Source organism: Anabas testudineus, chromosome 16 (assembly GCF_900324465.2).
Source record: "Anabas testudineus chromosome 16, fAnaTes1.2, whole genome shotgun sequence".
Taxonomy (NCBI): Eukaryota; Metazoa; Chordata; class Actinopteri; order Anabantiformes; family Anabantidae; genus Anabas; species Anabas testudineus.
In genome coordinates this window covers 13,878,629-13,890,727 of record NC_046625.1, presented here as the reverse complement: position 1 = coordinate 13,890,727, position 12,099 = coordinate 13,878,629, and the positions used below count along the sequence as shown (strand labels likewise).

The 12,099-nt window shown below is 39.1% G+C and overlaps 1 protein-coding gene across 2 annotated transcripts; it reads right to left on the bottom strand.

Annotated features, from left to right (window-relative positions):
* Positions 1 to 2,275: 2,275 nt before the first annotated feature.
* On the bottom strand, positions 2,276 to 11,990 carry si:dkeyp-84f3.5 (C2H2-type zinc finger protein). Of its 2 annotated transcripts, XM_026373217.1 has the most exons (3): positions 11,777 to 11,990; positions 6,965 to 7,825; positions 2,276 to 4,927 (listed from the first exon to the last, which is right to left on the bottom strand). In XM_026373217.1, the coding sequence occupies exon 3, from the start codon at positions 4,765 to 4,767 to the stop codon at positions 2,842 to 2,844; it is 1,926 nt and encodes a 641-aa protein (XP_026229002.1). In that variant the 5' UTR covers positions 4,768 to 4,927; positions 6,965 to 7,825; positions 11,777 to 11,990; the 3' UTR covers positions 2,276 to 2,841. The 2 variants fall into 2 exon arrangements, with proteins under 2 accessions (XP_026229002.1, XP_026229001.1); XM_026373216.1 differs by lacking the exon at positions 6,965 to 7,825.
* Between the last annotated feature and the right edge of the window lie 109 nt (positions 11,991 to 12,099).

The following is a 12,099-nucleotide window of genomic DNA, read 5'->3' as shown; positions in this document are numbered from 1 at the left end:
TTTGTTGTGCATACCAAATAACTGACCACTGTAGCAATTCCCAATGTCCTGACTGTTTTGGTGAGCAAGAGGATTTCTCATTGGTTCATAAAAAAACTCAACTTGAATTTTCTCACACTTGTGGCCTATAATCAGTTACCTAATCCTTTGGGGTACAGCGCTGCATGTGTGTTTACGTAGAAGTTTACATTTTTGTATTGGCAAAATCTTTCTAGCTGGCAGTGCACTGGTAGCCGAAAAGGTTATTGCGGTTAGGTAAAACAACACAAAAACACAACATGGAGTTGCAGGTCAGGTAGTGTAAAGCAGGGGGGGGGCTTTGTCTAGTTACAGCAGTAATAAACTTCGGCATGCACAAAAGGTGTAAGCACAGATGGGATTCTCTAGGCCATCACATCAGTCACTGCCAAATGTAATTGATGGAAAGCAGTTGAGGGATCACATGACCATTCAATTTAGGGAGGATTCATAGAGTTCTTCCCCATTCAGAAGTACCAATTGCACCAGTAGAGGCGTGTGATCTACATCCACTAGACTAGGCCAGTCCAGTCTATGGTTGACTAGACACATGTATCCAAATATGTCAAGGTGACAAGACAAACGTTTGAAGAAAGGTCAGTCTTGCAAACTGTTGTTTTCTACACAGACCGTTCAGTTGATTGTAACTACTTGTTTGGTCCTTGGGCTCTTTGTACACAAACAACTGCCTGCATGTTCAGTGTTTGTCTATTTTGGAGTAAAAAGTTATCAAAGTTATCAAGTTATTGACAGACTCTAGAACTAAGGTGTCCTTACAGTTTTAGTAATGTTAAAAGACTAATGAAGTGTGTATTTTTAATGCTTTTGGGATATTGCACATGTAAAAAAATACTATCATCATACAGCAACCATCCTTACAACACTTGGTCATTGTAGACTTCAATGTCTTCATCCCCATATGTCAAATCCAGATAGCTTCAACTGGTACATTGGTACTTTTGATCTTGACCTTGTCAACAATCCAAAAAATTTGGCCAACTAGTCAAACAACCTACAGTAGACTTACAGTCTGCAAGGTCTTGTTACAACTATAGGGGTTTGGCAGAAACAAAGATGTAGAAGAGATCCAGAAGGACTGGGAGACAAAGCGCCACTACAATGTGAAAGTAGTTGGATGAAAGAAGCAGGTAAAGGTGAACTGTTTGATAACACAGCTCAACCAGTCGTGTATTATTATGATTGACCAGACCCTACACTATCCAGCAACTCCTGGACATCATAACAAAGATGCCTTAAAGAGGGGGATGCCTTCTCACCAATACGGCGGCATTTCTGTGTAGAAGGGGCTTTTGTTGGTGTGTCTAGCAGTGACAAAAACAACCATCCAGTGAAAGGATTGGCATTTAACGTGGTCACCATAAGCATTACAGCTTAGTCAGAGCTGAGCAATTTGTTGTTGTTAGTATAAAGATAGCATAATTCCAGGAACTAACTGGGGGAAGGGATTGGTTCTTGGACAGCTGTCATCTGTGACTAAAGATTAAAGGTAAGAGCTGTCCTGTCTAAAGAATTAGCATAGCAAGCATGGTGTGAAAACATATGCATACTCAATAAGAGATGCAAACAGCAACCAACACAAAGAGGGAAAACGGTTGAAAAGCAAATCAGAACTGACCATCCAATTTGAGTTCACACTACAAATAACAAATCACTGATCCAGTAGCAGCTGCCATTCACTGTCGCTGTTTAGAGCGTGCAGGAGGAACAATGTTACCTAAAAAGTACACTGCAGAAATCAATTGGGTTTTTTTTTACAGCGCTTAAGTAAAGCAAATCACATGATTAAAAACAATGCTTTATGTTTATAACTATGGTTTCTTAAAGGAAAGAAGTCTGATCCAACAACAGAAATCCTTGTTTTTAACTCCTAAACTTTCAGGTGTTGTGCTGAGTGGAGTGGTTAAAATGAAATTCCCACTTGCTTTCTGTGAACACTACAGAGTTCAGTGATCACCAGATAAGAACTAATTGCGATCACCTTGATTCCATTAGCAACCAAAGCTAAGAGTCAGTTTTCTAACCGATATATGTGAATGTCAAATAAAACAAATAATCTGACTGCTCAGCTTCCTGGTTCTTTGTGCAATTTGAAGTTGATGTTGTGAACATAGCATTAATGACTGCTTACTTAATCCATGAGACACCTGAGCTACACATATAAGAAACAAAATTAAAAACAGTAGTAAATTGGTATTTTCCTGTTGTTAAAAAAAAAAAAAAAAGCATAAACGAAGAATAATAATTTCCCTATAAGAATTTAATGGCACCATTAATAATTTCTTTATGACAATGCTACCCTTTTTTATAAGATATTCAAAAATTACATTAACGAAAATCTCAAAATCACATAATTGACAGTAAAACATAATAAAACATGCAGCAGATTAACAACAGTATGGGTAGCCACTAAAAACACAACTGACACAAACTTATCATTTGTCAACAATAGTTAGTGACTTTCAAGTTTACTATATCCATAGACCGTAGAACACTAGTTTTATACATGCATTTTTCTCATGTCAGACTTGCTGTAGATGTTTCCATTTATTTTAGGGATTTATTCAAAAAGCCAATTGTATGTCCTCAACGGATCCTTATTTTGTTATTGGCATTAGTTTAAAATTCACCAACAACAACAACAACAACAACAACAAAAAACGTATATAAAAGTAGTTAATAACCATTACAAACAAACTTGTACAGTTATTCAATTATTTGCATTCAAAATGTAAAAAAAAAAAACAACAACTCCTGAGAGCTTAATTGTTGGCAATATTATGACTAATGGGTCTGACTTGATAGTTACCCATTGCCTTCTGAGCCATGAGAAGTCTGGTGCTGAAGAAATGTTTCCAAGCAAGAAAATGTCTCAGTGCACTCAGTACATTCATAAAGAACTTCAGCAGAATTTTGTTTATCATTTTGGGTATGGTCCATATAGTCATCCTCTATGTCCTCTGCATTACCCTTTTCTAGGACAGGGTGCTCCCTAGTACCAGTCGAGTGAGATGTTTGTCCGGCATGATCTGCTTCTTCAGTACTTGGGTGATTTTGAAGGTGAAGCTCAAGGGATGAGGAATTCCTGAATTGAGCTGGACACTGGGGGCACTTATTAGGCTCCTTTTTGTGATAGCGCAAGTGTCGTTGGTACACACACAACAGCCCAAATCTCTTTCCACATTCCTGACACTTGTAGTTAACTCGTCCCCCTTTTCCCGATTGCTTCCCTTGTGGGGCCTGCTCTGGTGATGATGTTTGTTCAGTATCAGATGAGCTCTTGGTTGCGTCATCAGGAGAGCTTGTTTTTGTTTCGCCATTAAGAGGACTAGGGGTGGGGCCCTTTTGTGGAGCTGTATACAAGTGCTTCAAACCTGGTTTCTTTTCCAGTTCAGCTTTGTGGTACATAGCTACATGCCTTCTCAAATCACAGCGCTGTGGAAAATGTCTGCCACAAAATACACATGTGTGCATAGTACCCTTATGGTATCTCATGTGCCGGGATAAGCTACTTGAATGATTAAAAACACGATGACAGTGCTTGCAAGGATGCAGCTTACCATTTGGATTGCTTCCTCTTCTACGTTTGCCTTTAGGTGGCATTCTACGCTTGAACGGTCTCTGTGATTCTTGATTTAGCTGATCTATTTCCTCTTGAGTTTGATGTGTGAGATGATGCTCCTTTAGAGCTGTTAATTTTTGGAAACGATCCCCACACAAACCACATCTGTAGGGGGTGAAAGAGGTATCTGTATGCATCTCGCCCCTAGTATCCCTAAAGATTTTATCATCCCCATTCTTAAGATCAACAGATGGGCCATTCCTGTGGCAGTTTTCAAGTGGTGTGTCCTTTAGGTTCTTAGAGTTCTCTTCAATATCCATTTCAAATGCAAAAGTAGCACCAGGCACTTTTCCTTTGCAATGGTACAATGAATGGGTCTGAAAATCTGACATCCAGAAAAAATTCAACTTGCACTTTTTACAAGGATATGTTTTGTCAAAGTTTTTTTCCTGCCTTTTCTCCAATTTACCCAAAGCTGTCTTAGTGGAGAGGTGATTTTCTTTCTGGTGAGTATTCAGTGCATCCAATTTAAGGAATCGCTTGCCACAATGACCACAACAATGAAATCTCTCATTGGCATGGTCTTGAAGGTGTTTCTTAAGGTCCTGTCTACCTTCAAAGATCTTACAGCACAAAGTACACTTGTAACCACGTTCTGTGTTTCGATACTGCTGGTGACGATGTAAACTCTGCAGGCTGTTAAATGATCTGCTACATATTTCACAACGGTAATGGCCCTGGCGAGACTTGTCCAAGTTGAATTCCGATGGCCTTGGCCTTAACACATCTCTCTGAGGGGAAGGCTGTGGCCTTACAGTTGGAGACACCGGTTTAATAGGAGATGGGTAATGCGATGGCAGGCCTCCAGGAGATACTGGTTTCATAGAAGAAAATGATTGTGCTAAGCCATTCATAACTATAAGAGTACCATTTTCTTGTAGTACGTATTCTCGAGGGACTTCAAAGCCATTGGATGAGCCATCAAAGGAAAATGACTCTAAAGGTCCATGAATGGCCATGTGGGCCAACACATTTGAGTACTGACTAAACCCATCACCACACTCAGTGCAGATGAAGGTACATGATTCTCCACCCAACTGTGATGAAGCAACACTATTCAATGATTTCTGCTTTTCCATGGTGATAACTTGTCCATGAGCTGATGGCATCACTTTTTAATCTGAAATTAAAACTCTATCCAGGCACCAACAAATTTGGTTTCCATGAGGGAATCAGTATGTTCCCTCTCTTAACAGACTGGTTCTAAAAACATGTCCTTACAAGTTGTATGTTGACACTTCTGCAGAGACTTCCATGTTGTATATGCACCTAGGGAAGGAAAAGAAAAAAGAAAAAAATTAAACAACTAAAATGTTGACGTTTCTTTTTTTATGTGAAAAAACATTCAGTTCGCAAGCAAACACATACTTCTTTATTGAACACACCAATTGAACATAAAAGGCGATTGGTGGCTAAAAATTAAATGAAACATTTTTTTACGTATTCATTTTAATTTAACTGGTTGAACTACCTGTGCCAGCAATAACCTCAAGCAGGTGCTACCTGTAGCCTCGAATTAGACAGGAGAAATGTTGGACCATTCTTCCTGACAGAACTGCTTTAGCTCAGTAGCTTAGTGTGGTTCTCTTAAATTCTACCTTGTATTGTAAATAAACAAATCTACTATTGTTTCATTTGTCCACAAAACACTTTCCCAGTAGTATTCTGGAAACTCAAGGTGGTCTTTAGCAAACTTTAGTGATGCTGCAGTGTTTTTCTTAGAGGGCAAGAGCTTCCTCTATGGTGACACCATGGAGTGCATGGAACTCTACCCATTCTCCCAGTTGCATAAAAATTGGCTTCAGTAGGTTTTTAGACCCCTTTTGCTTTTGCATAGTTTGGGATGAGGAATTCCTGAATAGTTTCATAGTTTTAATTTCTTCTTTAGAAAAGTTTTTATAATGTTAATTCAGTACTTAGTACAAGCCTCTTTGGCAGAAATGGCTTGACGTCCTTTAGGGTAAGTTCTACATGCTTTGTAAACTTGGATATGGGCAGTTTATCCCATTTACTGGTCTGATTTTAACAAACTCTATCAGAATGGAAGTGTCTGAACTGCAAGCCTCTTCAAGCCTCTGTTTTCGGGTCCAATTATTTCCTTTGGCTGGACCACACAAGGACAGTCAGAGATTTGTCCTGAAGCTACTCCAGTTTTTCAGCTATTCCTGCCCTACTCAATGCTGATTACCTGGATCAGGTATGTTAAGTCAATTAAAAGCTCAAAGAGACAAATTCCAGATACTGAGACCAGCTGTTGATGCTTCTGATTGACTGAACACACTCAATCAAGGTAATTAACAGTGGGTAGAGCAGGGACAGCTGGAAAACAAGCAAGGCGGGGGGGGGGGGGGGGGCTTGAGGGCCAAGTTTGGGAATCAGTGGTTTAGTTTAGCATAAATCATTGTTAGGTTTTCCCTCAACCCCACTCAATTCAGTTCATTCCAGTTTGTGAATGCCACAAATAAAAGACAATTACCAGTCTGGTACCTGTCCTTGGACCCACCCAAAACAAGTCATGCCACTGCGTCTATGATCATACCCTGTTATTTACAGTTAAGCATCTAAAGTGAGTCACAGAAAGATGAAGTAATATTTATTTAATAGTCAGTTTTCAAAATGCCACTTCAATTATTGGTTAAAGAAAAGTTATAGAAGGGTTTATGGTGTCAATTATAGGTCTTGGAAGAAAAGGAAAACAGAACTGGCAGATCATTAAAAAAATCTGAATCTCTCAAGAAAATTGCAGTTGGTTCATTACTAGATTTATGGGCTGGTTGGTACAAACTTGATAAGACCTTCTTATCCGGGTAAGAAGGCTATGGATTTCTGAGTGTAGGTCCATGGGTAACAATTGAAATGGGTAATGAAATTGGCCGTTAGTGTGAATGTGAGTTTAAACGGTTGTCTGTCTCACTGATTGCATTTACATGCACTAGAGCCATGTTTCTCAGGTAATTAGGGAACAAATTTACATGCACGTAAGAAACCTGGTTGCTGGAAATCTGCATATACAGTGGGTATGGAAAGTATTCAGACCCCCTTAAATTTTTTACTCTTTATTATATTGCAGCCATTTGCTAAAATTAAAAAAGTTCTTTTTTTTTCCTTATTAATGTACACACATTACGCCATATATACAGAAAAACAGAATTTTTGAAATATTTGCAGATTTATTAAAAAAGAAAAAACAGAAATAGCACATGGTCATAAGCATTCAGACCCTTTGCTCAGTATTTAGTAGAAGCACCCTTTTGATCTAATACAGCCATGAGTCTTTTTGGGAAAGATGCAACAAGTTTTTCACACCTGGATTTGGGGATCCTCTGCCATTCCTCCTTGCAGATCCTCTCCAGTTCTGTCAAGTTGGATGGTAAACGTTGGTGGACAGCCATTTTCAGGTCTCTCCAGAGATGCTCAATTGGGTTTAAGTCAGGGCTCTGGCTGGGCCATTTAAGAACAGTCACGGAGTTGTTGTGAAGCCACTCCTTTGTTATTTAGCTGTGTGCTTAGGGTCATTGTGTTGTTGGAAGGTGAACCTTCAGCCCAGTCTGAGGTCCTGAGCACTCTGGAGAAGGTTTTCGTCCAGGATATCCCTGGACTTGGCCACATTCATCTTTCCCTCGATTGCAACCAGTTGTCCTGTCCCTACAGCTGAAAAACACACTCACAGCATGATGCTGCCACCACCATGCTTCACTGTTGAGACTGTATTGGATAGGTGATGAGCAGTGGCTGGTTTTCTCCACACATACCTCTTAGAATTAAGGCTAAAAAGTTCTATCTTGGTCTCATCAGACCAGAGAATCTTATTTCTTACTATCTTGGAGTCCTTCAGGTGTTTTTTAGCAAACTCCATGCAGGCTTTCATGTGTCTTGCACTGAGGAGAGGCTTCCGTCCGGCCACTCTGCCATAAAGCCTCGACTGGTGGAGGGCTGCAGTGATGGTTGACTTTCTACAACTTTCTCCCATCTCCCGACTGCATCTCAGCCACAGTGATTTTTGGGTTCTTCTTTACAGCTCTAGGAAGGGTTCTGGTCATTCCAAGTGTCTTCCATTTAAGGATTATGGAGGCTACTGTGCTCTTAAGAAACCTTAAGTGCAGCAGAATTATTTTTGCCACAATACAGTCTCTGAGCTCTTCAGGCAGTTCATTTGACCTCATGATTCTGCAAAAAATTTAGAAATTCTGTGTTTTTCTGTCAATATGGGGTACTGTGTGTACATTAATGAGGAAAAAAATGAACTTATTGTGGTATATACTAATTTTAGCAAATGGCTGCAATATAACAAAGAGTGAAAAATTTAAGGGGGTCTGAATACTTTCCGTACCCACTGTACATACAGCAAATAAGTAATCTTATTTCTAAACTACCTTGGGCTTATTCTGGAAGCGTGGTTGACAGATTTTACCTCTATAGAGACAGATAACACTGCTTCCTGGCTTTTTTTTAATAGACTATGTGTTGGGTGACCTGACTGACAGTGTTGTGAGAGAGACATGCAGACATATCCAATGCTCCTTTTCACAGACCACTTCATTGCTGCTGGATTTACGTTAAGACTAAAGCTAATCAGATGGACTGATTTCGACTGTCTATAACCTAAACCTGTTTGAAGCCCCAAGTGTTACCATTTAAAGTGTTTTGTCTTGCTTGTTGACTGGGTTAGTCTGTTGAATTCAGGCATATTATTTGCGAAGAAAAGAAGATGTATTATAGATTGAATTGGTCTAATGTCTGTAAGGATTCTTAGTCACCCAGATCATGGTTATTCCAAAATTGCTGTTCAGATTGTGTTCACCATAGAGAGTTTGGAGAGTGACCAGCAAAAATGTAAGGAAATTTGATCCAGAGGAAATAAAGCCGTTAGTGTGAGTGGCTAATAATCACTTTGATGAGCTACAGCAACGCAATTTCAGTTTTACAGGAAGAAAGGCTTTATGGCAAGATAGTTCCTATAACTGAGGAAACTAGCAACTGCATATAAGTCATGTTTGGCCTTATTGTTGTTTGTTTTGCGTCCTGGGTGCGAAGAAATCAGAGTTGCCACATCATATCTGGGGCATAAAGTGCGCTCGTACATCCTCTGTTATGTGGTTAGGGTTGTTTAAGTGAATTTAATATTTGACTAACTTTTAAAAGATATGCCCCTAAAAACTGTGTCCTTTACTTTGGTTGTGTGTTGGTTTTTGGGTTCAGTACGTCTCAACCACTAGCTGAACCAGTGGGTCTCTATGCCCCGTTACAATGAATGCACCAAATGTTAAGGTGTGATGATGTGCTGTAACTAATAAAAGTCCAGGGCAAAGTCGGACAGTGGTTGAGGGGGCACAAGAACTCATTTTCGGGGGTATGTAGGGGCAAATATCTCCCCATAATGCAGTAGCTCCTATAGCTCACCCAAAACTGGATCATTAGACAATGCGTTCAGGCTTCAAAAATAAATAAATCACATTGTCTGTCTATTTGCTCTTCTATTTCTCCTCCCTGTATTTTATGCCATTGGGCGAAAATGTCTAACTTGCATATTTATGAAGGCAAAGGTGCAAAATTCACAGTGTGCACTATTCTGCCAATTTCAAAGATTTCTCATTGCACTCTTAGTACATCAGCTCTTGTTGTTTTTTGCGAGTGCTGTCAAGTTTGCACAAGACTGAGTACTAGCAACCCTTTTGTAGATCAAAGCCTAAGAGTTTGCACAAGAAAACCCTTAGAAGCCCTAAAAACATACTAAGGGCACCACAGATTAGAGGCCACAAGAATGCTTCCCAGAGCTCAAGTAGCAGATATTTGCAGAAGAGATTTTGTAAATCAGGCCTTCGTAGCTGAAATGCTGAAAACAAACTACTCGGGAGGGAGAGTAATAAGAAGAGAATTGCTTGGGCAAAGTAACACAAGGAATTAACACTCAATAGCTGCTTCAAAACGGCACTGGAAACCTGAACTTCTCTAGACTGGAGTGACTGGATGTTCTCTTTCAGTTAAGCCAATCAGCACAACACAATATTTACCATGCTTTCTGTTGTTGGCTCACACTTGTTTGCCTCAGGAAACCCCCGAGTTATATACATAACATGCCATTTCTAATCATGCGACTTGCTTTACTGATATGCTTAAAAAAACAAACACCGCCACGGACCGGTTTAATGTTTAATGTTTACCGGTTAAATATTTTCACGAACCTGCCTTAAAGGTGTGATGGATACATACAAAAACAAATGATACGACCGCCATAAAACTGGTATTCTTTACATATATAGGGGTTTTCGGTCAAAATTAGATTTTTGCCAATTAAAATGAAGTGGTGAAGCAGTTTTGAAGGCTTCATTGCCTCATTAGAGAGCTGATTGCCACATATTATGCAGAGCGGACTTGGTGCATGGGAACAACCACGTCGCAATAAAACTATATTTCAAGTAGGGCTCCTGGTACAGTCTGTTAAATGCAGCTTTCTTTTTCTTTGAAGTCGTAGACTCTTATTCTGTTTCCTCACTGGCTCTTTTACCTATGCAAAGAAACTTTCCAAAGATGTTTGTTTTTTGTTTATTTTGCTAGCTTGGAGGTTTCAATTCAGCAGTAATGTATTATATGTTACCGGCCGGAGCAGCCCCTTTAAGAAGGTAGCGGATGTAGGTAATGTGACCAAGGCAAGCATCTTGACATGCGTGAAGAGTGAGTCATAGACAGATGTGGTGGAGAGAATCCAGTAATTTTCCAAAATGAAACATCGTCCCATCATCCCCTACAAAGAGTTGGCCATAAGTGTTTCGGAAACATTTTATTCTTCATTTTAACTACTTGAAATTATCATACTGCATACTTTCACACTGCAATCACAGTTCTCTATCCCCAAATGCCCACAGCAATTGCATGTTGAAACTTACCTTTGAGTAAAGAGTTACAGCAAGTAATGATATCTCTATGCACCTCTGTTCTGTAAATCTACGTTTGTACCTCACTGTTATGCTGCATTACAGAGTGAATGACAGTTATTGTACTTAATATCATGAATAATCAATCTATCCTTGATGAAGGGATACCAACAGATGAAATCCAACAGCTAAGCAATGAGACTCACTTCAATGCTCCATACAGGGAGCTGCCAAGTCGTATGACAATTCGTAATACAACGACATTGATACCCTAAACTGGGATCTGCATAATTAATACATGTGGGAAAATACACTTACAACACAGTGCATATGTCCTAAAGAATTGGTTTAATGACTCTTAAATTCCCAAACTACAAACAAATTTTCGAAATCATATTTTTGATTAAGAATATTTTCTCGCTGAGTAACACTTAAAGAAAGAATAAGCAAGACAAGAGCAGTAAACTGTTGTTTACACATAATTTAAATTCTGAACCCCAAAATGCTTTTTAAATAAAATTCAGTAGGTAATATTTCAGTTTGCTCTTTTTGCAGTATATATTCTTTAAGTGCTTTTATATTTGTAGGGGGAAACCTCTTGATCTCCTCTCCAGCTATTGTTTAGCCCTGTGCTTCGTCTTCCTCTTCAGAAATGGTGAAACAATGGTACACTCTATAAAAACAATGGAACTGCAACCACACAGTACTGTTAGCCACATAAATAAATAGTGACCAGCAGTTCCACTTAATAACAGCCAGTATTGTTCTACAGTATTTCTTTAACAGCTAATGATAAATGATAATTGAAAACGTACTGTCTATATTTTATATATAGTCCCAATTCAGAATAGAAGTCAATGCACAAGACCACAGTTAGACTATTCAGAATTATAAAGGAATCCCTGTTAACATGTCATTTCTATGTCACCAGAGGGCGACCTAACCTAGCCTAACACAAGTTAAACGATATTGTATCTTAGCAGCTGTTTGACCAAAGCATAGCGTTATTTTTAATCTACCATTAAACTGAAAAGAACAAACTCTGGCGACGGCCTCTTACACATAAAGCCACATAAAGGTGTGAAGTAAGAGCAGCCGACAAAGGGGTTCAGTTTAATGTAAATCAGACGATAGCTAACGTTAGCTGTTGATAGCTAACGCTACGTAGCTAGGGGGAAAACACTATATATATTTAACCACGCATTTTGGTGTCAGACAGATCGAATAGTCAGGTTAAACTACTTACCATAATATGTATTAGATCTCAGAATACAGTTAATCGCATCCCCTGAATCCTGATAATTCCTCTACTGGCTTCCTATTGCTGCAGGGCCTTGCTGTCTCTTCCGGATGGTAACGCAATTACGTCATGACGCACGCTGCAGACGTTTATGAAAGCTGTTCACATGTTGTAAAAAAAAACAAAAACAAAATCAAACCTACGCTAAACACCCCACATATTTACTTATACATATTTAATTTTAAATCCCTAAAGAAGACAAACATATGCATTAGATTTGAACTAACCAATTAAAAATATTAAGTACCACAATCTGACTTAATGCAGAG

What these genes read in the sequence shown, in the direction of transcription:
- si:dkeyp-84f3.5 (XM_026373217.1), bottom strand. Translation starts at nt 4,767, where the DNA reads ATGCCATCAGCTCATGGACAAGTTATCACCATGGAAAAGCAGAAATCA.